General features: G+C 45.6%; 1 protein-coding gene across 1 annotated transcript in view; it reads right to left on the bottom strand.

Annotated features, from left to right (window-relative positions):
- The window catches only part of LOC309811228 (protein FAM170A-like), a gene marked incomplete at both ends in the record, with an annotated part of 87882 nt that overhangs the window by 33701 nt on the left and 26386 nt on the right, over positions 1-27795 (bottom strand). Inside the window, one exon of the mRNA XM_082633814.1 lies at positions 17041-17198. Within this exon, the coding sequence (XP_082489940.1) occupies positions 17041-17198 (158 nt within the window). The remainder of the gene's footprint in view (positions 1-17040; positions 17199-27795) is intronic.

Below are 27795 nucleotides of genomic sequence, written 5' to 3'. Positions count from 1 at the left end.
ATGGACTCAGAATGAGTTGGCACCCCCGAGGTACCTGTCTTGCTGGGGAGCCACAGGTGAAGGGCTGTCTGCTGGACATATGTTTGCATGGAGTCAGGCTGAGTGGCCTCAGGGTGTTTACTCTGCCCTTGTGTGTGTTTCTCGCTAGTTGGTTTCCTCGCCAGCCACCTGTGACCTCCCTCCATCCAGCCCAGGGAATCCTTCTCATCACAGGGGTAGGATGTTTGTCTCGTTTTCCATCACATCCTTTCCCCAAAGTTTGGTTGTGAGTTGTTCCCATTCCAAAGACCTTTCCTCTTTGAAGAGAAAAGAGAAAATATTTTCTCTCCTTTCCTCTCACTTCACTTCTGCTCTATTATCTCCTCCGTCCAGAATGGCCCACTGACTCACATGGGTGTAGATCCGAAGATGGCAAGAACTGCCAGCAATTCTGAGATAATAATATGGATGGATCAGGAAAACTTGAAAACCTTTATCCCGCCACATTAAAAAAATTTGCACTTCCAGTGTATTCAGAGTCTCAGTGTAGAAACACAAATGATAGAGAAATTGAATGACACTCAAGTTTTTCTTTCCTCCTTTCCTGATTTATTCTAATCCTCCATGCTAACATGATGAACTATTTGTTAGGTAAAGTTTCAGACATTTTCTACCCATGCACACTTTTCTTCTTTTCACATAAGAGTGTGAACTAGGTCACTTTCAACATGCTGTGATTCTGTGATTCACTGTCTCCCACCGTGTCATCCACTGATAAAGTCATCTGTTTCACGGAGAACTATTTCCAATAGCTAATAGCCAATGTCTGTGGAGTGCTTACTCTGTGTCGGTTTCTTGTAACTACCTTACAGATCATTTGTACAACGTACCCATGGACCAGGTACAATTATGACCCCCAAGTGACAGATAAGTGCAGATAAGTACAAATAAATACAGAGGCCAAGTGACTTGCCCAAGACACTGGAGCAAATCAAAATCCATGCCTCTGTAATCATTTTGCTCTATTGCCTCTGTCTGGGAGGCTTGATGATTTGGCAACTAAAACCTTAAATAGCATGTTCCATTTTTATATCTGTGACACAAGCGTGGGGCTGTGATATGGGGTAACTAACCTGACTACTTTTGAAAACCCTTATGCACCTGGATGAAAGTAAGCCAGGGACTGCAAGCTATAGATTTAAGGTTTCCTACCAACTTTTAAAAATAGCTTCTTGAATGCAATTTACGTAGTGTCAAGTCTAGGATGTAGTCCAAATAGTAACAGAAAAATGGAGATATGTAGAAAAATACTTAAAGTTGACAAGTATTGGGAGTGTAGTATTTTGGGGGCCAGTGTGTAGACCACAGGAAAACTTGCTGTTTCCATCCCAAAGGGAAGAGCCCTACGTTGCAACTGCCAAGGTCCCTGGGGCAGCAAGTGTGCTCACTGCTTAGTAAAGAAGCATCCTCAGTTTGATAGAATCATATGGGAGCCTTACATTTGGTTAGCAGTTCTACATTCTTGATGTAATAATATTTTCAGGGTGTGGGAGGGTATCAAGCTCTGAAAATACCCTTGGAGAGATCTGCTTATTAAGTTTGGCTTTTTCAATCTCCCTACTACTTCTTGACTAAACACCAGGCGGTTTCCTTCACTTTTCAGAACCATGTTGTTTTTCCCTTGTCTAATGAGCTTTGAAATACTTTTGGATGAGCTATTAAGTTTGGGAGAAAAGAAACATCTCTTTAAAATAAGGAAGTTAATAACAATGACAAGTAGAAAAAGCTCTAAAACAGAGAATATCCTCCATTCTAGCCAATGACTGGGAGTGGAAGGTGCGTGCTCGCTGTCCAGGACGTAGAAATAAAAGCTGAGGAGGCGCTGAGGCGTCTCCTGGATCTCTATGAGCCTCCATCATTTCTGAAGGGTAGGGTTGACAGATAAAATATAGGCTGTTTGGATAAATATGAATGTCAGAAAAACAACAAGTATATTTTTAAGATAAGTATGCCCCAAATAGTTCATAGGATCTACTTATACTAAAAATAATGACATTATTCATGTGAAGTTCAAGTTTAACTGGGTATCCTGTACTTTTATTTACTAAATCTGACAGCCCTACTGATGATCCACAATGGAGGCAGTTGAGGAGCGGTACATGCTGGCTCTCGGACAGTCAGAAATGGCTTCAGCAGATCCAGGTACAGTATGAAATTCTTTTTGGATGTAGCTCAGAAGCCATGGCCAGCCCTTGACTGCAAGTACTGCCTCGGGTTTCCCTGAGGTGGGGTAAACCGTCCTCTTAATGGCCTTTTGGTAAGTCTGGAAGACCATATCCAAGGGGAGCCCCAAAGTCAGTTTCATCCTCACAACCATGTTTCCAATTCCTGGAATTGGCTGCATGTGACTCACAAGAGCTGAGGAGGTTTGTGGAAATTGGGAGTGTCATAGCTTGAACCCTTTGTAGGTAAAGTTTTGCTGTTGTGAGAGTTTTAACAGGAGCAATGTGAAAGACTCCAGGTCCCCAGGTAGATAGAAATAATCCTGTTCTACCTGTGTGTATGTGACAAGTCTCTAATAGTTCAGAGAGCAAGTATCTGGTCTTAGAAAGACTGATCCAAGCTTGGATGTTTCTGGCGACAAGGCAAGGTCCTGAGTTTCAAGTTCACCTTTTATGGTTGAGGAGACAATAAGGTGGTCAGAAGGGAAATCATGGAGGATACCTTGGCTTCATCCATTGTGCAGGCTTGTATATGTGGTTCTATGTAGATTGTGTTTCAAAGGTGGAGCTTGTTTACAACTATGAACATTCTCCGATGTGCTTTTTGGACCTTCATTCCCAGAGCGAGAGCAGTGCCGAGGCTCTAGAAATGCCATGGATATTCTGAGCTGTCAGTGGCATTTCCCAGGTACTGTTCCCCTGGTGCCGCTCCTTGAAATGTCCAAAGGGATTATCATCTGTCTTGTGGCGGGTCCTAGCATTGTGAAAGGAAGCTGCTGCACCTGGCTCAGAGGATTTCGGATGCGGTGGGAGGAGTAGTAGTACTACGACTATAAATTGTATCACAGCATATCTATTCCATCTTGAGAGTGGGGTTGGGGGGTTATGAAGGGGGGATTTTATTGTACTTTTATACATTGTACCCTTGAAACTAATTCAATTTTTTAAAATTAATTAATTTATTTTGGGCTGCATTGGGTCTTTGTTGCTGCTAGCGGGCGTTCTCTACTTGCAGTGCGCCGGGGCTCCTCTTGGCTGTGGTGCACGGGCTTCTCATTGCAGTGGCTTCTCTTGTTGCAGAGCATGGGCTCTAGGCACGCAGGCTTCCGTAGTCGTGGCACGTGGGCTCGGTTGATGTGGCACACGGGCTCTAGAGCGCAGGCTCAGTAGTTGTGGCGTGCGGGCTTAGTTACTCCGTGGCACGTGGGATCTTCCCAGACCAGGGCTCGAACCCATGTCCCCTGCATTTGCAGGCATATTCTTAACTACCGCTCCACCAGGGAAGCCCAATAATTCAGTTTTTTATAAAGAGAAGTTTCCTAATATTATTCCAAAATTTTAAAAATATGTAGTTGGATAACACTATGAAAAATTAACTGATATATTCTTTTATTATTTCTCTTTGCTCCCTGGATTTTTTTTCCTCATCCAGTCAGCTAGGCACTGTGAGCTCACTGCATTAGGAAGGTAAAGACTCAACAGAAATGAGGGAGAAAAAAAGAAAATTCTCAGCTTTGGAATGTTCACAACGGAGGCCACAGTAAAACAGGTGAGAATTCTGTGAACAAAAAATAAATGTCGTCTCAAATGCAAAAAAGTATTCTCTGCACTGGGAGGCAGGAGAGGGAGGGAGGGAAGGACTGAAGGAGAGAGATCAGTGTGGCCAGGGACATGGAAACTGTGCTTGAGGACGATAGGCCCAGGAAGAGAATCAGAATCTGGAGAAGGTTCAGCCTGCACGTGATCATTGCCTCCAGACAGCACCCTCATCTCAGACGTTGGGAAATTCAGAGAGAGAGTGGGAGTACGTCAGGAGGGCCACGCGCACAGTCTGTGTGGCAGGGGTTGTGGCCGTTCCCTATTTGTGAGGAGTCCCAACAATTTGCAGGCCTCTTCTGGAAAATGCTGGCGGACGTCTCTAGTGCTTATGTGAAAGCTTGTTCACAAACCTTGAAAGATACAGATGTAGCTGACAGATATATGCATAGATAGAAAAATGTCATTAAATCAAAGCTCCAGGAAAGGTTTGGAAAATGCCCTTTATTGCATAGGACGCTTCTATTGTCATATGATGTTAGACTGAGTGCCGGTCCCTTCATCCTCCTTCAGACCACGGCATTCTGTCTGCTACTCTCCCGCGGGTCCTTTCTTCTCCCTGGAAGGGATAAAGCAAATGAGGTAGAACAGGAAGAGACAAGAAGCACTCCAAGCTCTGCTGGTCAGGGTTACCCTCCAGCATTGCCTTAATGCTCAGAGCCACACACACCACAGTGAGCTTGGCTCCAGATCAACTACCACGCCACGAAGGTTCTGGAACATTTCCATATCTCGGGGGACCTCATTTCCACGTGACTCTCTTTCCTATTCCCCTTTGTCACAGAAGGCTAGGTACAGTGGTCAGGGTGAGATCTCGGCTCAGGCCCAAGGCTCTCAGACCTCAAAGTTCTGGTCCTGCAAGGGCCCCTGTCCTCTCTTGAGACCACTCCTGGCTCTCTCTGCCGAGAAGGAGCTGCTGGCAGTACGTCCTCTAAGAGTTGAGGTCCATCGTGCAGACCCTGAGATAACTCCTAGGAAAAGGCTCCACCTTCTTGTTTACGTCAACAGAGGTCAATGCCTTTGTTAGTGCTGGGTGTGTCCCATTTGATGCAACTGCAGAGCCATTAGGTCAACCAGCACATGTGTGCGGCCCCTTCCCTTAGACTCCTCTGGGCCCTCGTGACATAGGCTCAGAAGACTGCCAGCCTCAAGCCTTACCTCTTCCAAGGGACGGCCACACCGTCTTCCAGGATCTTCTGTCCCATGAATCTCAGTTGCTGTTTGGAACTCAAAGGAGAGAAAAGACCCTGCCTGCGGGGTCTCTTTGGGCTGGGGCCTTCCCCCGTGGGCTGCTCTCCCTCATTCTCCTTTTCTTCTTGCTTCTCTTCATCCTCCTCCTCCTGCTCCTCCTCCTCCTCCTCCTCCTCCTCCTCCTCCTCCTCCTCCTCCTCCTCAGGGGTGTTCTCGGATTCCACATTGCCCATCCACTGGACCATGTTGAGATGAACGACACGGCAGCTGAAGCCCTGCAGGACGCCGAACTTCACGTGCTGCTGGAGGATCTCCAAGGTGTGGAAGACCCGGCAGCAAGCCATGCACCTGAAGCTAGTCTCCATGGTCAGCATCCAGTCCGCTGTCTTGGCGCTGGGTCTCTCCTCGACAGCAGGTGGCCCTGATGGGCTGCCTGGCTCTGCCCTTTCCTCATACTCTTTCTCCTCCCCAGTGGGCTCACTGTCAGACAGGAGGCTTTTGGTGGACACATCAGAAGAGGGGTCAGTGGCTACTGCGCACACATCCTCAGGAAGGGTCACTTCTTCTATCGTCAGCTGCTTTTCAGGCAACCCCAAGGGTTTCTTTGTCTTCCAGGAGACAGCGACACCCTTGTTCACTTGTACCTGCATGTAGTATATTTTCATGCCCCTTTCCTCTTTGTCTGGGTGCAGATAGTTCTTACAGGGTGAAGAGGGTGAGGAGGAGACACAGTGTGATGGGGAAGCGGTCTCTCCTTCTTCCTGATCCTGGGCTAGGGGTGGTCTAGGCTGGGCAGTGTCTCGATGAAATCTCCGGATTCCTGAAAAAGGAAATGAAAATCATAATAACATGCATGGGCCATGCCGGAAGCTGAGGGAGCAGGTGTGGTAGACGAGAGAGGGACATTGGCACGACATAGCTATGTCGTGAGCTTGGTGTCTGTTGGCCGTAGGATGGAGTGGTGTATCGGGTGTCATCTGTGGGCTTTTAATGTGCGTGGGGGGGGATACTGGAGCGGTGTCTATATACAGGCGTGTGGAGTATGGTGGTGAGGGCTGTAGTATGTGAGGGATGCGGCTGGATGCGTGTACGACGAGGAGTGTGAGTTTGGGAATATCGGTGGTGCATTCCTTGTGGAATGGGGCTGTGGTGCAGGAGAGTACTGTGGAGCACGTGCTTGGGGTTGATGTGCACTGAGAAGGGCTGTGCCTGGAGGGCACGTGTATGTGTGAGCTGTGTACACCTGAGCTGGATGGTCCTGCTCTCAGGCTGGAGGTGTATAATGCAGAACTCTGTCCTTCTCTGGAAGCAAAGGCAAAGACAAAGCCTACATTTTCCTCTGAAGATGCTTAATCTGGTCCCTCTTCCCTCCACCTCAAGCCCAGACCTTTCCGGCCCCTGCTCCTTGACTTCCCCACCATGGTAGTAGCAGTATTCACACACACACTCCCAGACTCAGCTGGCATCCATGCCCTCGGAACAGCTCAGGCATCCTGCCCTGGCTCCTCCACAGAGCCCTCATCACCTCTGATGACCCTGGATTTCCTCTCAGCCTCCCTGGGATCTGTGTGCCTCCTGCCTCACAGCCAAGCACCCCCTCACCTGAGGAGCCCCGCGCCCTTACCAGCGTAGCTGAGCTTGCGCAGAGTAGAAGTACAGAAGAAGTATTTAGAGGCAGAGGAGACCTCCCCTGCCCCTGGGCTGCAGCCTTGGGCCACCACAGTGGATCCAAGCCGAGGGGGATCCTCTTGTGACTTCGAGATTCCTGAGGGAGGAATGAAAGGCTCAGGGTGGGTTCATCAGTCCTCTGTCCACAGATATTTACTGAGTGTGTGACACGTGTCAGGTGCAGTGGATACACACAGTTGAGAGTGTGGTTCCCAGTGGATCCTCCAGGATTTAATTCCAATCAATACTTATTCTCTCACTGTCTAGTTGGTAATGTAGGCCTCGGTGGTGACTGTGAGTGTGTGGGAAGAGTGAGTGATGTGTATCAGTTAAGTCTGTGGTAAGTGTGGGGTTGGCATGGGGAGCACAGTGCAGACGTGTCTATCTGTGTCTGTGGCCTTTGTGTGCATGGTTTCTGTTCACAAGTCAGGAATTCTGGGACATGTAACTTTTCCTCATTACATGGTGTGGCTTGTATTTATGGTGCGTGTTCATTCATTCATTCACCAAGATTCAGTAAGCAGCTACTCCTGTGTATCCGGCACTCTTCCATTGTTGTAGTCTTTGGTAACGCTGCACATTCTAGTAGGGGAAGACACACACTAAACAAAACTACAATAAATATATAATACATCAGCTGGTGGTAAGTATATAAGGGTTGCCAGACTTAGCGAACAAGAATACAAGGCACCCAGTTAAATTTCAGTTTCAGATAAACCCAGAATAATTTTTTAGTGTAAGTATTCCCATGCAGCATTTGGCCTGACTTAGTTTTAGTGTAAGTAGGGCCCATACAATATGTGGGACATACGGATACTGAAAAATTACTTGTTGTTTATCTGGAATTCAAATTGAACTGGATAGCCCATATTTTCTCTGGCAATCCTGACATGGGTTACTGAGACTGTGGTTTCCTGTGGTTTGTACAAAGCGGGTCTGGCATTACTCAAGAATGTGTTATAAGGGTGGTGTGTATGACACGTGACTGGTTCTTACAGAGGTATTTAGAGATGGCTGAAGTTAGCTGTGTTTGTGCAAGAGTTGAGGACATACATGTATATATAGTGTGTGTGTGTGTGTGTGTCCTATAAATATAGTCTGTGTGTCTATATACATATCTCATCTCCAGCGTTTGGTGTTGGAGGAGAGGATTGTGATACAGGTGGGTTGTATGAGAACGTAGTATAGGAGGGATGCGTGTATATACCTCCATGTGCTGTGTGTGGTTTAATAAGGAAGTTATATGTGGGGTGTGTGATATTTTTGCTGTATCAGAGTGTACATGGGTGTATGAGTTACTGTCTCCTAAAACACCCCTAACAAGAATTCTGTATACACTCCTAGGTACGCCGAGTGTCAGCCAGCTCCAGGCAGGGTGACAAGAACTTTACCACACAGATGTTATATCTGGTAAGCACTCTACCCCCATTCATCTCGCTCTTCTCTGCACTACCACACACACACACGCACACACACACACACACACACTCACTCTCTCACACACACACACACAGGAACATAGAGCAAAATATTCTGAATGGTCAGGGGCAGTCATTGCCTTCCCCAGCCTGTCCCAGCCACTGCCTGGAAATCTGCCTGCTGTCTAGAGCTCCATTCCCAGGGCCCATCCTACAGTCTCCAGGGCCCTGGGCCTGGTAGGAGCTACTGGGCTCTAATCTGGGGCAGAGGCCTCTAGCTGGAGCTCTGGGGTGACCACCCCTCTCCCAGGGCAAGCTACTCGCCTACATTTAATGCACGCAGGCACCACGTGGCCCGTGGCTCTCAGAGCTCCCCGCAGGACCCTGAGGACATTTCTCACCCCCGCTCACGCGGTCTCAGTCTCTGGAAAACCCTTCCCTTCCCTTGATCTCCTTTGGGAAATTCTTCCTGTTGAAGGAATAAATCCTCCTTGCTTTCAATATGACACCATCCCTAGACAAACAATCTTCTTTCAAAGTGCATTCCACTTGTCAAGATATTTTTCAACAGGGCCTTCAACTCATGGGGCTTCTCTTTCCACTTTGGTAAAAGAGGCCAAGCAACTCATGGGTCTCTCTCAGCATCCTTGCATCCTTCACATCCCCCACCTCATGACCCCAGGGAAAGATCCAAGAGAATAAGAGAGAAATCGGGGTCTGAGAAAAGCTGCACCTCTAGGTCTGTGCAAGCAGGATGCAGCCTGCTGTGAGTCCGACAAAGCTCCAGGCCCGGCTGCCCCAGGAGAGAGTCCTCAGACCAGCGGAGCTGACCTCCCATCTCCCAGGGGGCATCTGGCCATTCTGTGCCGTCTCACACCACAGGGACCCTCTGGATAGATACGGCAGCATCAGTGAGACAAGGTCTCTCGCTCCCTGCTTCACAGGTGACACGTTCTCAGTCCCCCGCTTCCTGGAGAAGCTTCAGTTTGGCAGAAACCCATGTGCCCCAGACAAGTTGCCCCCCACATACCTCCACCGTTCTCGGCAGTTTCCTGGGACTCTTCATTTTCCAGATGTTTCCTCTTTTGTCGCCGTTCCATCGTACCAACTAGAAGTCTCCCTTAGAAGATGCCTCAAGAGATGTCCAACTCCTCCTCTTCCCTACAGGTTGGCCCTTCTTGGCTCTTGGGCAATCCGTTGAAATGATTCAATACAAATAAAAATGGTCAAGTCTCCTAAATGGCTGAAAAATTTGTACCACTTAGTGAACCAGCAGTACTGCCTAGTGCTCACCAGGGCTGTTATGTTTGCAAGGTTGCCAGGCGCACAGTGGAATTCTGTGACCTCAGTGATGACATCAGAGCATTCGGTGGACCTAGGTTGAGCACAGTGTCTGCAGTAGCACAGGCCCCATTTTCAAGAACAATTCCTTTTTCCCAGCCGAAGCTTTCCCGTGAAATAGAAAGGTTCATACCATATCTATTATAAATTGTATCATACCATGTCTATTATAAAATTCACATTTTGATTGGAGATCTTTTAAAGTCTTTTCTAGAGAGATTTAATATGAATATTTTAAATGGTCTCCAGTTTCCCTGTGGATTATTGACATTTTAAACTCTGCACTTCAATTTTCCCTCAATACGTGTAATTTTGTCACGGCTCTTTCTGTACTTAAAGATGAGGAACTATATAATTGATTTCTTCATTTTTTCCCCATCTCTTTCCAAGGTACTGCATTTGATTGTGTCTTGCGACTGAGTGAAAAATGCTAGTCCTTGAGTCAGGACATTGGGCCCTTTACCAAGTAACTCAACCTATCTGGGCTTCAGCTTCTGTATGTGCGATCAAGAGGCTTGGACTAGCTGACTTTTCAAATGCTGTGTTTCTTTGATTCACTCTCACTTACTGATCTGCTCCATAAGAAGAGGGTCTGTTCTCATAAAGTAACAACAGTCTTTTCCTAACCTTGGGTTGGGCGGAGTTTATCTGTTCGTACTCAGTTTGTTAGTTATATTGCCTTCTACGTATGCTTAGCTCTAAATAATTTATATGGCTCTTGTGACTATTTTTAGATCTTCTTTTTTTCTTATTTTCTTTTACAGTTTCTAATTTGTTATCGCCAGTGTAGAAGAGCCTGATTGACTTCTAAAATTTATTGATCTTGTATGTGTGTGCCTTGTTGAACCGTCTTATTAGTTCCTGCTAGTTTATCTGTGGGTTCTTTTGGGTCTCCTAGATAAATGAGCATATTAAATGTAAATAATGTGTTCTTTGGATAAAGTTTATTTTCTTGCATCTCTATGTATAGAAGCAATATGTTGAATTGATTTAAATATTTAAATATTACATACCTGTTATCACAATCTAACATTCTTTATCTTATTTTCTTTCAATCAATATTATGTTTTCAAGATTTATCCACGTGAATCCATATAGATCTAGGTCTTTGATTTTTGACTGTTTGATATTATTTGATCACATGCATATAGCATCATTTATTTTCCATTCAAGCATTATTGGACAATTGGATTGTTTCCCTCCCTTCTCTAGAACAAACAACATTTCCTAGAATATCCCTGAAGATGTCTGACAGTCGAGAAGGGCCAGGCTGCCCGAAGGACTGCTACTTGCTTTTTGCCACGTTCCAACAGGCCGCCTCCAGCCAGCAATTTGAAGCACAGCTGAAATGAGAACTGCCCCAAATGTGAAGATCTTAGGAGCTTCCTAGAAGGTGGGAGGTTAATGATAGGCATCCTGCTGGGATCCCAGGGGAGTCTGAGCTGGCCTGAAGCTCATCTTCCTCCTCCACCTCTCAAGAGAAATGTGGAGGAAAGAAGACTTCAAAAACTGTGAGCAGGCAGAGGGAGAGATATTGGGGGCCGAAGCTGTAACTGAGGTCTTGGAGTGGGCTCTGAGGACACAGAGCCTCTAGAGAGCCAGGCTCTGCCTTCTGAGAACTTCTCCCCTAAGGCTGCTCATAATTCACGTGATACCAGCCATATAGATCCGACTTGGCCCACACTGTCACAGAAAGCCTTACCAGAATCTCTTCTTCTTCATACACTCTTGTGTCTGTTACTTGGTTATTGCCTTTGGTGCTCCACTGATGTGAACCACAGTCTCTCGGGGATGGAGGACACTAGTGATCCATCTTGCTCTGTGGCCTCAGTCCACAGCTTGAGGGTAAGTGAAGAGGCCAAATGAAGGTCAAGAAGGAACGATGGAGTTTGAAGAGAAGACCTGAGTTAAGGGTGTCTTCTCAAGTCTTGATGACTGAAATGTAGCTCCAGTACCTGAAGTCCTGCTTGTTCTCAAGGCTGACCACGGGGCTGGGTGCACTCAGTGAAGGAACCATATACACTTAGTATTTCCTTGCTTGCTCACACTTGCCCTACTCTGATACACCCTCTGCAAGACTGATCTTCCCCTGAAACAACTTTCCACCTGCTACTGTCATCTCAGGAACATTTGCTTCCCCTTCCTAGTGCTCCCCTAGAATGCCATGGCAGCCAATTCATAATTTGATAATCATGCTGCTTACCATATTCTCAGCAATTTCAGATAAATTTTTTTCGCTTTATTCCATAGTCTTCGCCCATCAATAATCTTCCTTAACTTCCTAGCTGCAGGTTAACCCATTCGGAATCATTTCTTTTTCTTTCTCTTCTTTGGCAAATCCTTTCTATCTTTTAAGGTCTTTTTCTTGTCTCTCTACCATCCTGCCTTCCTGAACTTCTTTTCTTTCGTTTAAGTAACTTTTCAATCTCCTTCCCCAATTTCCTCATACACATTGAGAGTTTATTCCTCACACGTTAGACAGCGGTTTATGAATGGCCAGGCATAATGGACTCAGAATGAGTTGGCACCCCCGAGGTACCTGTCTTGCTGGGGAGCCACAGGTGAAGGGCTGTCTGCTGGACATATGTTTGCATGGAGTCAGGCTGAGTGGCCTCAGGGTGTTTACTCTGCCCTTGTGTGTGTTTCTCGCTAGTTGGTTTCCTCGCCAGCCACCTGTGACCTCCCTCCATCCAGCCCAGGGAATCCTTCTCATCACAGGGGTAGGATGTTTGTCTCGTATTCCATCACATCCTTTCCCCAAAGTTTGGTTGTGAGTTGTTCCCATTCCAAAGACCTTTCCTCTTTGAAGAGAAAAGAGAAAATCTTTTCTCTCCTTTCCTCTCACTTCACTTCTGCTCTATTATCTCCTCCGTCCAGAATGGCCCACTGACTCACATGGGTGTAGATCCGAAGATGGCAAGAACTGCCAGCAATTCTGAGATAATAATATGGATGGATCAGGAAAACTTGAAAACCTTTATCCCGCCACATTAAAAAAATTTGCACTTCCAGTGTATTCAGAGTCTCAGTGTAGAAACACAAATGATAGAGAAATTGAATGACACTCAAGATTTTCTTTCCTCCTTTCCTGATTTATTCTAATCCTCCATGCTAACATGATGAACTATTTGTTAGGTAAAGTTTCAGACATTTTCTACCCATGCACACTTTTCTTCTTTTCACATAAGAGTGTGAACTAGGTCACTTTCAACATGCTGTGATTCTGTGATTCACTGTCTCCCACCGTGTCATCCACTGATAAAGTCATCTGTTTCACGGAGAACTATTTCCAATAGCTAATAGCCAATGTCTGTGGAGTGCTTACTCTGTGTCGGTTTCTTGTAACTACCTTACAGATCATTTGTACAACGTACCCATGGACCAGGTACAATTATGACCCCCAAGTGACAGATAAGTGCAGATAAGTACAAATAAATACAGAGGCCAAGTGACTTGCCCAAGACACTGGAGCAAATCAAAATCCATGCCTCTGTAATCATTTTGCTCTATTGCGTCTGTCTGGGAGGCTTGATGAGTTGGCAACTAAAACCTTAAATAGCATGTTCCATTTTTATACCTGTGACACAAGCGTGGGGCTGTGATATGTGGTAACTAACCTGACTACTTTTGAAAACCCTTATGCACCTGGATGAAAGTAAGCCAGGGACTGCAAGCTATAGATTTAAGGTTTCCTACCAACTTTTAAAAATAGCTTCTTGAATGCAATTTACGTAGTGTCAAGTCTAGGATGTAGTCCAAATAGTAACAGAAAAATGGAGATATGTAGAAAAATACTTAAAGTTGACAAGTATTGGGAGTGTAGTATTTTGGGGGCCAGTGTGTAGACCACAGGAAAACTTGCTGTTTCCATCCCAAAGGGAAGAGCCCTACGTTGCAACTGCCAAGGTCCCTGGGGCAGCAAGTGTGCTCACTGCTTAGTAAAGAAGCATCCTCAGTTTGATAGAATCATATGGGAGCCTTACATTTGGTTAGCAGTTCTACATTCTTGATGTAATAATATTTTCAGGGTGTGGGAGGGTATCAAGCTCTGAAAATACCCTTGGAGAGATTTGCTTATTAAGTTTGGCTTTTTCAATCTCCCTACTACTTCTTGACTAAACACCAGGCGGTTTCCTTCACTTTTCAGAACCATGTTGTTTTTCCCTTGTCTAATGAACTTTGAAATACTTTTGGATGAGCTATTAAGTTTGGGAGAAAATAAACATCTCTTTAAAATAAGGAAGATAATAACAATGACAAGTAGAAAAAGCTCTAAAACAGAGAATATCCTCCATTCTAGCCAATGACTGGGAGTGGAAGGTACGTGCTCGCTGTCCAGGACGTAGAAATAAAAGCTGAGGAGGCGCTGAGGCGTCTCCTGGATCTCTATGAGCCTCCATCATTTCTGAAGGGTAGGGTTGACAGATAAAATATAGGCTGTTTGGATAAATATGAATGTCAGAAAAACAACAAGTATATTTTTAAGATAAGTATGCCCCAAATAGTTCATAGGATGTACTTATACTATAAATAATGACTTATTATTCATGTGAAGTTCAAGTTTAACTGGGTATCCTGTACTTTTATTGACTAAATCTGACAGCCCTACTGATGATCCACAATGGAGGCAGTTGAGGAGCGGTACATGCTGGCTCTCGGACAGTCAGAAATGGCTTCAGCAGATCCAGGTACAGTATGAAATTCTTTTTGGATGTAGCTCAGAAGCCATGGCCAGCCCTTGACTGCAAGTACTGCCTCGGGTTTCCCTGAGGTGGGGTAAACCGTCCTCTGAATGGCCTTTTGGTAAGTCTGGAAGACCATATCCAAGGGGAGCCCCAAAGTCAGTTTCATCCTCACAACCATGTTTCCAATTCCTGGAATTGGCTGCATGTGACTCACAAGAGCTGAGGAGGTTTGTGGAAATTGGGAGTGTCATAGCTTGAACCCTTTGTAGGTAAAGTTTTGCTGTTGTGAGAGTTTTAACAGGAGCAATGTGAAAGACTCCAGGTCCCCAGGTAGATAGAAATAATCCTGTTCTACCTGTGTGTATGTGACAAGTCTCTAATAGTTCAGAGAGCAAGTATCTGGTCTTAGAAAGACTGATCCAAGCTTGGATGTTTCTGGCGACAAGGCAAGGTCCTGAGTTTCAAGTTCACCTTTTATGGTTGAGGAGACAATAAGGTGGTCAGAAGGGAAATCATGGAGGAGACCTTGGCTTCATCCATTGTGCAGGCTTGTATATGTGGTTCTATGTAGATTGTGTTTCAAAGGTGGAGCTTGTTTACAACTATGAACATTCTCCGATGTGCTTTTTGGACCTTCATTCCCAGAGCGAGAGCAGTGCCGAGGCTCTAGAAATGCCATGGATATTCTGAGCTGTCAGTGGCATTTCCCAGGTACTGTTCCCCTGGTGCCGCTCCTTGAAATGTCCAAAGGGATTATCATCTGTCTTGTGGCGGGTCCTAGCATTGTGAAAGGAAGCTGCTGCACCTGGCTCAGAGGATTTCGGATGCGGTGGGAGGAGTAGTAGTACTACGACTATAAATTGTATCACAGCATATCTATTCCATCTTGAGAGTGGGGTTGGGGGGTTATGAAGGGGGGCTTTTATTGTACTTTTATACATTGTACCCTTGAAACTAATTCAATTTTTTTAAATTAATTAATTTATTTTGGGCTGCATTGGGTCTTTGTTGCTGCTAGCGGGTGTTCTCTAGTTGCAGTGCGCCGGGGCTCCTCTTGGCTGTGGTGCACGGGCTTCTCATTGCAGTGGCTTCTCTTGTTGCGGAGCATGGGCTCTAGGCACGCAGGCTTCCGTAGTCGTGGCACGTGGGCTCGGTTGATGTGGCACATGGGCTCTGGAGCGCAGGCTCAGTAGTTGTGGCGCGCGGGCTTAGTTACTCCGTGGCACGTGGGATCTTCCCAGACCAGGGCTCGAACCCATGTCCCCTGCATTCGCAGGCATATTCCTAACTACCGCTCCACCAGGGAAGCCCAATAATTCAGTTTTTTATAAAGAGAATATTCCTAATATTATTCCAAAATTTTAAAAATATGTAGTTGGATAACACTATGAAAAATTAACTGATATATTCTTTTATTATTTCTCTTTGCTCCCTGGATTTTTTTTCCTCATCCAGTCAGCTAGGCACTGTGAGCTCACTGCATTAGGAAGGTAAAGACTCAACAGAAATGAGGGAGAAAAAAAGAAAATTCTCAGCTTTGGAATGTTCACAACGGAGGCCACAGTAAAACAGGTGAGAATTCTGTGAACAAAAAATAAATGTCGTCTCAAATGCAAAAAAGTATTCTCTGCACTGGGAGGCAGGAGAGGGAGGGAGGGAAGGACTGAAGGAGAGAGATCAGTGTGGCCAGGGACATGGAGACTGTGCTTGAGGACGATAGGCCCAGGAAGAGAATCAGAATCTGGAGAAGGTTCAGCCTGCACGTGATCATTGCCTCCAGACAGCACCCTCATCTCAGACGTTGGGAAATTCAGAGAGAGAGTGGGAGTACGTCAGGAGGGCCACGCGCAGAGTCTGTGTGGCAGGGGTTGTGGCCGTTCCCTATTTGTGAGGAGTCCCCAGCAATTTGCAGGCCTCTTCTGGGAAATGCTGGTGGACGTCTCTAGTGCTTATGTGAAAGCTTGTTCACAAACCTTGAAAGATACAGATGTAGCTGACAGATAGATGCATAGATAGAAAAATGTCATTAAATCAAAGCTCTAGGAAAGGTTTGGAAAATGCCCTTTATTGCATAGGACGCTTCTATTGTCATATGATGTTAGACAGAGTGCCGGTCCCTTCATCCTGCTTCAGACCACGGCATTCTGTCTGCTACTCTCCCAAGGGTCCTTTCTTCTCCCTGGAAGGGATAAAGCAAATGAGGTAGAACAGGAAGAGACAAGAAGCACTCCAAGCTCTGCTGGTCAGGGTTACCCTCCAGCATTGCCTTAATGCTCAGAGCCACACACACCACAGTGAGCTTGGCTCCAGATCAACTACCACGCCACGAAGGTTCTGGAACATTTCCATATCTCGGGGGACCTCATTTCCACGTGACTCTCTTTCCTATTCCCCTTTGTCACAGAAGGCTAGGTACAGTGGTCAGGGTGAGATCTCGGCTCAGGCCCAAGGCTCTCAGACCTCAAAGTTCTGGTCCTGCAAGGGCCCCTGTCCTCTCTTGAGACCACTCCTGGCTCTCTCTGCCGAGAAGGAGCTGCTGGCAGTACGTCCTCTAAGAGTTGAGGTCCATCGTGCAGACCCTGAGATAACTCCTAGGAAAAGGCTCCACCTTCTTGTTTACGTCAACAGAGGTCAATGCCTTTGTTAGTGCTGGGTGTGTCCCATTTGATGCAACTGCAGAGCCATTAGGTCAACCAGCACATGTGTGCGGCCCCTTCCCTTAGACTCCTCTGGGCCCTCGTGACATAGGCTCAGAAGACTGCCAGCCTCAAGCCTTACCTCTTCCAAGGGACGGCCACACCGTCTTCCAAGATCTTCTGTCCCATGAATCTCAGTTGCTGTTTGGAACTCAAAGGAGAGAAAAGACCCTGCCTGCGGGGTCTCTTTGGGCTGGGGCCTTCCCCCGTGGGCTGCTCTCCCTCATTCTCCTTTTCTTCTTGCTTCTCTTCATCCTCCTCCTCCTCCTCCTCCTCCTCCTCCTCCTCCTCCTCCTCCTCCTCCTCAGAGGTGCTCTCGGATTCCACATTGCCCATCCACTGTGCCATGTTGAGATGAAAGACACGGCAGCTGAAGCCCTGCAGGACGCCAAACTTCACGTGCTGCTGGAGGATCTCCAAGGTGGGGAAGACCCGGCAGCAAGCCATGCACCTGAAGCTAGTCTCCATGGTCAGCATCCAGTCCGCTGTCTTGGCGTTGGGTCTCTCCTCGACAGCAGGTGGCCCTGATGGGCTGCCTGGCTCTGCCCTTTCCTCATACTCTTTCTCCTCCCCAGTGGGCTCACTGTCAGACAGGAGGCTTTTGGTGGACACATCAGAAGAGGGGTCAGTGGCTACTGCACACACATCCTCAGGAAGGGTCACTTCTTCTATCGTCAGCTGCTTTTCAGGCAACCCCAAGGGTTTCTTTGTCTTCCAGGAGACAGCGACACCCTTGTTCACTTGTACCTGCATGTAGTATATTTTCATGCCCCTTTCCTCTTTGTCTGGGTGCAGATAGTTCTTACAGGGTGAAGAGGGTGAGGAGGAGACACAGTGTGATGGGGAAGCGGTCTCTCCTTCTTCCTGATCCTGGGCTAGGGGTGGTCTAGGCTGGGCAGTGTCTCGATGAAATCTCCGGATTCCTGAAAAAGGAAATGAAAATCATAATAACATGCATGGGCCATGCCGGAAGCTGAGGGAGCAGGTGTGGTAGACGAGAGAGGGACATTGGCACGACATAGCTATGTCGTGAGCTTGGTGTCTGTTGGCCGTAGGATGGAGTGGTGTATCGGGTGTCATCTGTGGGCTTTTAATGTGCGTGGGGGGGGATACTGGAGCGGTGTCTATATACAGGGGTGTGGAGTATGGTGGTGAGGGCTGTAGTATGTGAGGGATGCGGCTGGATGCGTGTACGACGAGGAGTGTGAGTTTGGGAATATCGGTGGTGCATTCCTTGTGGAATGGGGCTGTGGTGCAGGAGAGTACTGTGGAGCACGTGCTTGGGGTTGATGTGCACTGAGAAGGGCTGTGCCTGGAGGGCACGTGTATGTGTGAGCTGTGTACACCTGAGCTGGATGGTCCTGCTCTCAGGCTGGAGGTGTATAATGCAGAACTCTGTCCTTCTCTGGAAGCAAAGGCAAAGACAAAGCCTACATTTTCCTCTGAAGATGCTTAATCTGGTCCCTCTTCCCTCCACCTCAAGCCCAGACCTTTCCGGCCCCTGCTCCTTGACTTCCCCACCATGGTAGTAGCAGTATTCACACACACACTCCCAGACTCAGCTGGCATCCATGCCCTCGGAACAGCTCAGGCATCCTGCCCAGGCTCCTCCACAGAGCCCTCATCACCTCTGATGACCCTGGATTTCCTCTCAGCCTCCCTGGGATCTGTGTGCCTCCTGCCTCACAGCCAAGCACCCCCTCACCTGAGGAGCCCCGCGCCCTTACCAGCGTAGCTGAGCTTGCGCAGAGTAGAAGTACAGAAGAAGTATTTAGAGGCAGAGGAGACCTCCCCTGCCCCTGGGCTGCAGCCTTGGGCCACCACAGTGGATCCAAGCCGAGGGGGATCCTCTTGTGACTTCGAGATTCCTGAGGGAGGAATGAAAGGCTCAGGGTGGGTTCATCAGTCCTCTGTCCACAGATATTTACTGAGTGTGTGACACGTGTCAGGTGCAGTGGATACACACAGTTGAGAGTGTGGTTCCCAGTGAATCCTCCAGGATTTAATTCCAATCAATACTTATTCTCTCACTGTCTAGTTGGTAATGTAGGCCTCGGTGGTGACTGTGAGTGTGTGGGAAGAGTGAGTGATGTGTATCAGTTAAGTCTGTGGTAAGTGTGGGGTTGGCATGGGGAGCACAGTGCAGACGTGTCTATCTGTGTCTGTGGCCTTTGTGTGCATGGTTTCTGTTCACAAGTCAGGAATTCTGGGACATGTAACTTTTCCTCATTACATGGTGTGGCTTGTGTTTATGGTGCGTGTTCATTCATTCATTCACCAAGTTTCAGTAAGCAGCTACTCCTGTGTATCCGGCACTCTTCCATTGTTGTAGTCTTTGGTAACGCTGCACATTCTAGTAGGGGAAGACACACACTAAACCAAACTACAATAAATATATAATACATCAGCTGGTGGTAAGTATATAAGGGTTGCCAGACTTAGCGAACAAGAATACAAGGCACCCAGTTAAATTTCAGTTTCAGATAAACCCAGAATAATTTTTTAGTGTAAGTATTCCCATGCAGTATTTGGCCTGACTTAGTTTTAGTGTAAGTAGGGCCCATACAATATGTGGGACATACGGATACTGAAAAATTACTTGTTGTTTATCTGGAATTCAAATTGAACTGGATAGCCCATATTTTCTCTGGCAATCCTGACATGGGTTACTGAGACTGTGGTTTCCTGTGGTTTGTACAAAGCGGGTCTGGCATTACTCAAGAATGTGTTATAAGGGTGGTGTGTATGACACGTGACTGGTTCTTACAGAGGTATTTAGAGATGACTGAAGTTAGCTGTGTTTGTGCAAGAGTTGAGGAAATACATGTATATATAGTGTGTGTGTGTGTGTGTGTCCTATAAATATAGTCTGTGTGTCTATATACATATCTCATCTCCAGCGTTTGGTGTTGGAGGAGAGGATTGTGATACAGGTGGGTTGTATGAGAACGTAGTATAGGAGGGATGCGTGTATATACCTCCATGTGCTGTGTGTGGTTTAATAAGGAAGTTATATGTGGGGTGTGTGATATTTTTGCTGTATCAGAGTGTACATGGGTGTATGAGTTACTGTCTCATAAAACACCCCTATCAAGACTTCTGTATACACTCCTAGGTATGCCGAGTGTCAGCCAGCTCCAGGCAGGGTGACAAAAACTTTACCACACAGATGTTATATCTGGTAAGCACTCTACCCCCATTCATCTCACTCTTCTCTGCACTACCACACACACACACGCACACACACACACACACTCACTCTCTCTCACACACACACACAGGAACATAGAGCAAAATATTCTGAATGGTCAGGGGCAGTCATTGCCTTCCCCAGCCTGTCCCAGCCACTGCCTGGAAATCTGCCTGCTGTGTAGAGCTCCATTCCCAGGGCCCATCCTACAGTCTCCAGGGCCCTGGGCCTGGTAGGAGCTACTGGGCTCTAATCTGGGGCAGAGGCCTCTAGCTGGAGCTCTGAGGTGACCACCCCTCTCCCAGGGCAAGCTACTCGCCTACATTTAATGCACGCAGGCACCACGTGGCCCGTGGCTCTCAGAGCTCCCCGCAGGACCCTGAGGACATTTTTCACCCCCGCTCACGCGGTCTCAGTCTCTGGAAAACCCTTCCCTTCCCTTGATCTCCTTTGGGAAATTCTTCCTGTTGAAGGAATAAATCCTCCTTGCTTTCAATATGACACCATCCCTAGACAAACAATCTTCTTTCAAAGTGCATTCCACTTGTCAAGATATTTTTCAACAGGGCCTTCAACTCATGGGGCTTCTCTTTCCACTTTGGTAAAAGAGGCCAAGCAACTCATGGGTCTCTCTCAGCATCCTTGCATCCTTCACATCCCCCACCTCATGACCCCAGGGAAAGATCCAAGAGAATAAGAGAGAAATCGGGGTCTGAGAAAAGCTGCACCTCTAGGTCTGTGCAAGCAGGATGCAGCCTGCTGTGAGTCCGACAAAGCTCCAGGCCCGGCTGCCCCAGGAGAGAGTCCTCAGACCAGCGGAGCTGACCTCCCATCTCCCAGGGGGCATCTGGCCATTCTGTGCCGTCTCACACCACAGAGACCCTCCGGATAGATACGGCAGCATCAGTGAGACAAGGTCTCTCGCTCCCTGCTTCACAGGTGACACGTTCTCAGTCCCCCGCTTCCTGGAGAAGCTTCAGTTTGGCAGAAACCCATGTGCCCCAGACAAGTTGCCCCCCACATACCTCCACCGTTCTCGGCAGTTTCCTGGGACTCTTCATTTTCCAGATGTTTCCTCTTTTGTCGCCGTTCCATCGTACCAACTAGAAGTCTCCCTTAGAAGATGCCTCAAGAGATGTCCAACTCCTCCTCTTCCCTACAGGTTGGCCCTTCTTGGCTCTTGGGCAATCCGTTGAAATGATTCAATACAAATAAAAATGGTCAAGTCTCCTAAATGGCTGAAAAATTTGTACCACTTAGTGAACCAGCAGTACTGCCTAGTGCTCACCAGGGCTGTTATGTTTGCAAGGTTGCCAGGCGCACAGTGGAATTCTGTGACCTCAGTGATGACATCAGAGCATTCGGTGGACCTAGGTTGAGCACAGTGTCTGCAGTAGCACAGGCCCCATTTTCAAGAACAATTCCTTTTGCCCAGCCGAAGCTTTCCCGTGAAATAGAAAGGTTCATACCATATCTATTATAAATTGTATCATACCATGTCTATTATAAAATTCACATTTTGATTGGAGATCTTTTAATGTCTTTTCTAGAGAGATTTAATATGAATATTTTAAATGGTCTCCAGTTTCCCTGTGGATTATTGACATTTTAAACTCTGCACTTCAATTTTCCCTCAATACGTGTAATTTTGTCACGGCTCTTTCTGTACTTAAAGATGAGGAACTATATAATTGATTTCTTCATTTTTTCCCCATCTCTTTCCAAGGTACTGCATTTGATTGTGTCTTGCGACTGAGTGAAAAATGCTAGTCCTTGAGTCAGGACATTGGGCCCTTTAGCAAGTAACTCAACCTATCTGGGCTTCAGCTTCTGTATGTGCGATCAAGAGGCTTGGACTAGCTGACTTTTCAAATGCTGTGTTTCTTTGATTCACTCTCACTTACTGATCTGCTCCGTAAGAAGAGGGTCTGTTCTCATAAAGTAACAACAGTCTTTTCCTAACCTTGGGTTGGGCGGAGTTTATCTGTTCGTACTCAGTTTGTTAGTTATATTGCCTTCTACGTATGCTTAGCTCTAAATAATTTATATGGCTCTTGTGACTATTTTTAGATCTTCTTTTTTTCTTATTTTCTTTTACAGTTTCTAATTTGTTATCGCCAGTGTAGAAGAGCCTGATTGACTTCTAAAATTTATTGATCTTGTATGTGTGTGCCTTGTTGAACCGTCTTATTAGTTCCTGCTAGTTTATCTGTGGGTTCTTTTGGGTCTCCTAGATAAATGAGCATATTAAATGTAAATAATGTGTTCTTTGGATAAAGTTTATTTTCTTGCATCTCTATGTATAGAAGCAATATGTTGAATTGATTTAAATATTTAAATATTACATACCTGTTATCACAATCTAACATTCTTTATCTTATTTTCTTTCAATCAATATTATGTTTTCAAGATTTATCCACGTGAATCCATATAGATCTAGGTCTTTGATTTTTGACTGTTTGATATTATTTGATCACATGCATATAGCATCATTTATTTTCCATTCAAGCATTATTGGACAATTGGATTGTTTCCCTCCCTTCTCTAGAACAAACAACATTTCCTAGAATATCCCTGAAGATGTCTGACAGTCGAGAAGGGCCAGGCTGCCCGAAGGACTGCTACTTGCTTTTTGCCACGTTCCAACAGGCCGTCTCCAGCCAGCAATTTGAAGCACAGCTGAAATGAGAACTGCCCCAAATGTGAAGATCTTAGGAGCTTCCTAGAAGGTGGGAGGTTAATGATAGGCATCCTGCTGGGATCCCAGGGGAGTCTGAGCTGGCCTGAAGCTCATCTTCCTCCTCCACCTCTCAAGAGAAATGTGGAGGAAAGAAGACTTCAAAAACTGTGAGCAGGCAGAGGGAGAGATATTGGGGGCCGAAGCTGTAACTGAGGTCTTGGAGTGGGCTCTGAGGACACAGAGCCTCTAGAGAGCCAGGCTCTGCCTTCTGAGAACTTCTCCCCTAAGGCTGCTCATAATTCACGTGATACCAGCCATATAGATCCGACTTGGCCCAGACTGTCACAGAAAGCCTTATCAGAATCTCTTCTTCTTCATACACTCTTGTGTCTGTTACTTGGTTATTGCCTTTGGTGCTCCACTGATGTGAACCACAGTCTCTCGGGGATGGAGGACACTAGTGATCCATCTTGCTCTGTGGCCTCAGTCCACAGCTTGAGGGTAAGTGAAGAGGCCAAATGAAGGTCAAGAAGGAACGATGGAGTTTGAAGAGAAGACCTGAGTTAAGGGTGTCTTCTCAAGTCTTGATGACTGAAATGTAGCTCCAGTACCTGAAGTCCTGCTTGTTCTCAAGGCTGACCACGGGGCTGGGTGCACTCAGTGAAGGAACCATATACACTTAGTATTTCCTTGCTTGCTCACACTTGCCCTACTCTGATACACCCTCTGCAAGACTGATCTTCCCCTGAAACAACTTTCCACCTGCTACTGTCATCTCAGGAACATTTGCTTCCCCTTCCTAGTGCTCCCCTAGAATGCCATTGCAGCCAATTCATAATTTGATAATCATGCTGCTTACCATATTCTCAGCAATTTCGGATAAATTTTTTTCGCTTTATTCCATAGTCTTCACCCATCAATAATCTTCCTTAACTTCCTAGCTGCAGGTTAACCCATTCGGAATCATTTCTTTTTCTTTCTCTTCTTTGGCAAATCCTTTCTATCTTTTAAGGTCTTTTTCTTGTCTCTCTACCATCCTGCCTACCTGAACTTCTTTTCTTTCGTTTAAGTAACTTTTCAATCTCCTTCCCCAATTTCCTCATACACATTGAGAGTTTATTCCTCACACGTTAGACAGCGGTTTATGAATGGCCAGGCATAATGGACTCAGAATGAGTTGGCACCCCGGAGGTACCTGTCTTGCTGGGGAGCCACAGGTGAAGGGCTGTCTGCTGGACATATGTTTGCATGGAGTCAGGCTGAGTGGCCTCAGGGTGTTTACTCTGCCCTTGTGTGTGTTTCTCGCTAGTTGGGTTCCTCGCCAGCCACCTGTGACCTCCGTCCATCCAGCCCAGGGAATCCTTCTCATCACAGGGGTAGGATGTTTGTCTCGTTTTCCATCACATCCTTTCCCCAAAGTTTGGTTGTGAGTTGTTCCCATTCCAAAGACCTTTCCTCTTTGAAGAGAAAAGAGAAAATCTTTTCTCTCCTTTCCTCTCACTTCTCTTCTGCTCTATTATCTCCTCCGTCCAGAATGGCCCACTGACTCATATGGGTGTAGATCCGAAGATGGCAAGAAATGCCAGCAATTCTGAAATAATAATATGGATGTATCAGGAGAACTTGAAAACCTTTATCCCGCCACATTAAAAAAAATTGCACTTCCAGTGTATTCAGAGTCTCAGTGTAGAAACACAAATGATAGAGAAATTGAATGACACTCAAGTTTTTCTTTCCTTCTTTCCTGATTTATTCTAATCCTCAAAGTTAACATGATGAACTATTCGTTTTGTAAACTTTCAGACATTTTCTACCCATGCACACTTTTCTTTTTTTCACATAAGTGTGTGAACTAGGTCACTTTCAACATGCTGTGATTCTGTGATTCACTGTCTCCCACCGAGTCATCCACTGATAAAGTCATCTGTTTCATGGAGAAAGATTTCCAATAGCTAATAGCCAATGTCTGTGGAGTGCTTACTCTGTGTCAGTTTCTTGTAACTACTTTACAGATGTTTTGTACAACGTACCCATGGACCAGGTACAATTATGACCCCCAAGTGACAGATAAGTGTAGATAAATACAAATAAATACAGAGGCCAAGTGACTTGCCCAAGACACTGGGAAGGGCTTCATGTGGAGCCTGAACCTCGACATGCATCGGAATGTCCCCACAGGAGAGAAACCATATAAGTGTGGGGAGCATGGTAAGCACTTCAGTCAGGCCTCAAGTCTTCAGTTTCATCAGAGCATCCACACTGGAGAGAAGCCGTACAGATGTGATGTGTGTGATAAAGTCTTTAGTCGGTGTTCACAGCTTCAGTATCACAGGCGAGTTTATACAGGGGAGAAACCTTACCAGTGTGAGACGTGTGGTAAAAGCTTCAGTTGGCGCTCCAATCTTATAAGTCATCACAAAATGCATACTGGGGATACATTTTATGAAAGCAGCGAGAGTGGTAAGAACATCAAGGAACCGTCAGAGGATAGAAGTTCTACAAAATGTTGTTTTCAAAAAACTCACGTGCAACGTGAATTCTTGCAAGCGTCAGGTCTCATAGGAGAGAAAGTATTTTAAATTAGTTGGTGTTGAAGCAGTAGCTAAACAGATCCTAGTGTTCAGCAGAGCACACAGCAGAGATCCCTTCTGAGTGGTGCAGTAAGGGCTGCATTCAGAACTTTGACATTTATCAGATGTCACTTAGGAGATAGCACTTAGAAAGGAAAAGAGTTTGGTCTGGGCTTTAACAAAAGTGTAAGGATGAGCTAGTCAAAATTGATGTCCATGAGAATGTGCACTCCATGAGGGCAGGGACTTGGCTGCTGAATCTACACAACCTTATCATTGACTAGTGCTTTTAGGTGTGCTCAGTACTTGTGTTTTAAATAAACCAAAAGGGGGAAATGTATAATATATGAAAGTTGTATCCAGATGGGGAAACCTGCAAAATAAAATTAATTCAGGACATGAACTTTTGTTGAAATACTGAAAACCACTGCAGAAAAGCAATCTGCAATATATATTTTTTTTAATTTATTTTTGGCTGCCTTGGGTCTTTATTGCTGCACGCAGGCTTTCTCTAGTTGCAGTGAGTGGGGGCTACTTTTCATTGCAGCGTATGGGCTTCTCATTGCAGTGGCTTCTCTTTGTGGAGCACGGGCTCTAGGTGTGCAGGCTTCAGTAGTTGTGGCACGCGGCTGAGCTGCTGTGCAGCATGTGGGATCTTCCTGGACCAGGGCTCAAACCCGTGTCCCCTGCATTGGCAGGCAGATTCTTAACCACTACGCCACCAGGGAAGGGAAGCCCCCCAGTCTTCAATATTAATATGCTATTAGCCTATCGCAACTGGCTCCTTGCCTCCCGCAGTCTCTGTTCTCAAGTTGGGTGGTTATTTGAGACCCCGTCTAGTTTTCCAAGGACTGTGTTCAGTAGAAATTGAACTACCTTGTGATTTTTTTTTCTGAAGGTACAGAGTGAAAAAACATGATTAACTTTGCAACAACAGTAACTGCATAGTATACAATTGATTTTTTGTCTGTCAATATTAAGGCAGGGTTTACTGTAACACTTTGAAAGTGTCACAAAAATTGTTTGTCCCTAGAAAAAAAGAATTTAGTTGACCTTGAACTTACTGATTTCTAATTCTCTGCATTTTCATCCAGACTTTGAATTGTTTGCCTTCTAATTATTGTAGCATTTCTTCTAAACTTCTCAGGTAGGGGCTATGCCATATTCTTCCCCCACATCCATGAGGCAAATACCCAGAAAACTTGTAGGAATTTGATAAAATTATCCAGTGTATTATTGAGACAAGACTGACATTTATGTGCTTTTCCCTATTGGTTGCAGTAAAGCATGGTTTCAGGAAAGGAGTATATATATCAGAATATATTAGATCTCTTTGATTTAGAAATCATAGAATTGGAAGTTATTGATTATGAGATTAAAATACCAAAAAGATGAACACCACATCAATGATGTCACTAAATTTTTTAATGGAAATTAGTGTACAGCTGTAAGAATTTGAGTTTTGATAGATTCCTATATTAATCTGAAGCCAGTAAAATGATGACAGGGACTTCCCTGGTGGTACAGTGGCTAAGAATTCGCCTGCCAATGCAGGGGACACGGGTTCGAGCCCTGGTCCAGGAAGATCCCACATGCTGTGGAGCAACTAAGCCCGTGTGCCACAACTACTGAGGCTGTGTGCCACAACAACTGAAGCCTACGTGCTTAGAGCCTGTGCTCCGCAACAAGAGAAGCCACTGCAATGAGAAGCCCGCGCACCGCAACGAAGAGTAGCCCACACTCACTGCAACTAGAGAAAGCCCGCACGCAGCAACGAAGACCCAATGCAGCCAAAAATAAATTAATTAAATAAAAATTTATTTTAAAAATTTATGACATATCATAATCGCAGGAGATACACAGTATGGGCTTTGAGAGGTCACAGATTGTAGCCTTCATAGTATAATCAACCATAAATCTTTGTTAGTGTTTGTGTATGTGTGCATGTGCACACATGTATGTGTACATGCATAAGATCATGTGTAAAGGGATACTCTTCCAGAGTGGTTTTCCTAGGCAAGGAGCATTTTGTGATATTTTTCCATTTTATAACTTCATGTTATATTTTTTTCATTGAATAGTGGGTATTGCCAAAGCAGGAAATTATTTTAATAGAATTTGAAAAAGTATTAAATAATTATCCCTTGCAGTTAAGACCTCATATGATTGTTCTATATTGTCATAAGGCATATAAGATCAAAATTATGGTATGAACTCTGGAAGCCAATTTCAAAAACAAAACAGTTCTCAGATTATTTTGCATACACAGAAAAATTCATGAGTTTCAACAGTTGAAGCTTTATTATTTATGCTGTGCTTTAACTACAGATCCATAATAGGGAGAGGGAAAATCCTGGAGCTAGAAACAAAAGTGGATATACCTACATTGTGGAGGTTTAAAAAAAAAAAGTTTCTCTTGTTGAAAGGATGCACATGAGGAGAGAACTGAGCATAATAGCAGAAGACCCTCTGGATGTGGAACCAGTAAGGACAAAGCAGGTTTGGATGGCATTCCATACGCAGACCAATGGTGGTATTTTTAATATAGTTGGTTAAAGG

The sequence above is a fragment of the Mesoplodon mirus genome, assembly GCF_964341445.2.
Source record: "Mesoplodon mirus genome assembly, chromosome: 10".
Classification (NCBI taxonomy): domain Eukaryota; kingdom Metazoa; phylum Chordata; class Mammalia; order Artiodactyla; family Ziphiidae; genus Mesoplodon; species Mesoplodon mirus.
The sequence above is the reverse complement of the archived record's forward strand: the minus strand, read 5'-3'. Positions and strand labels throughout refer to the sequence as shown.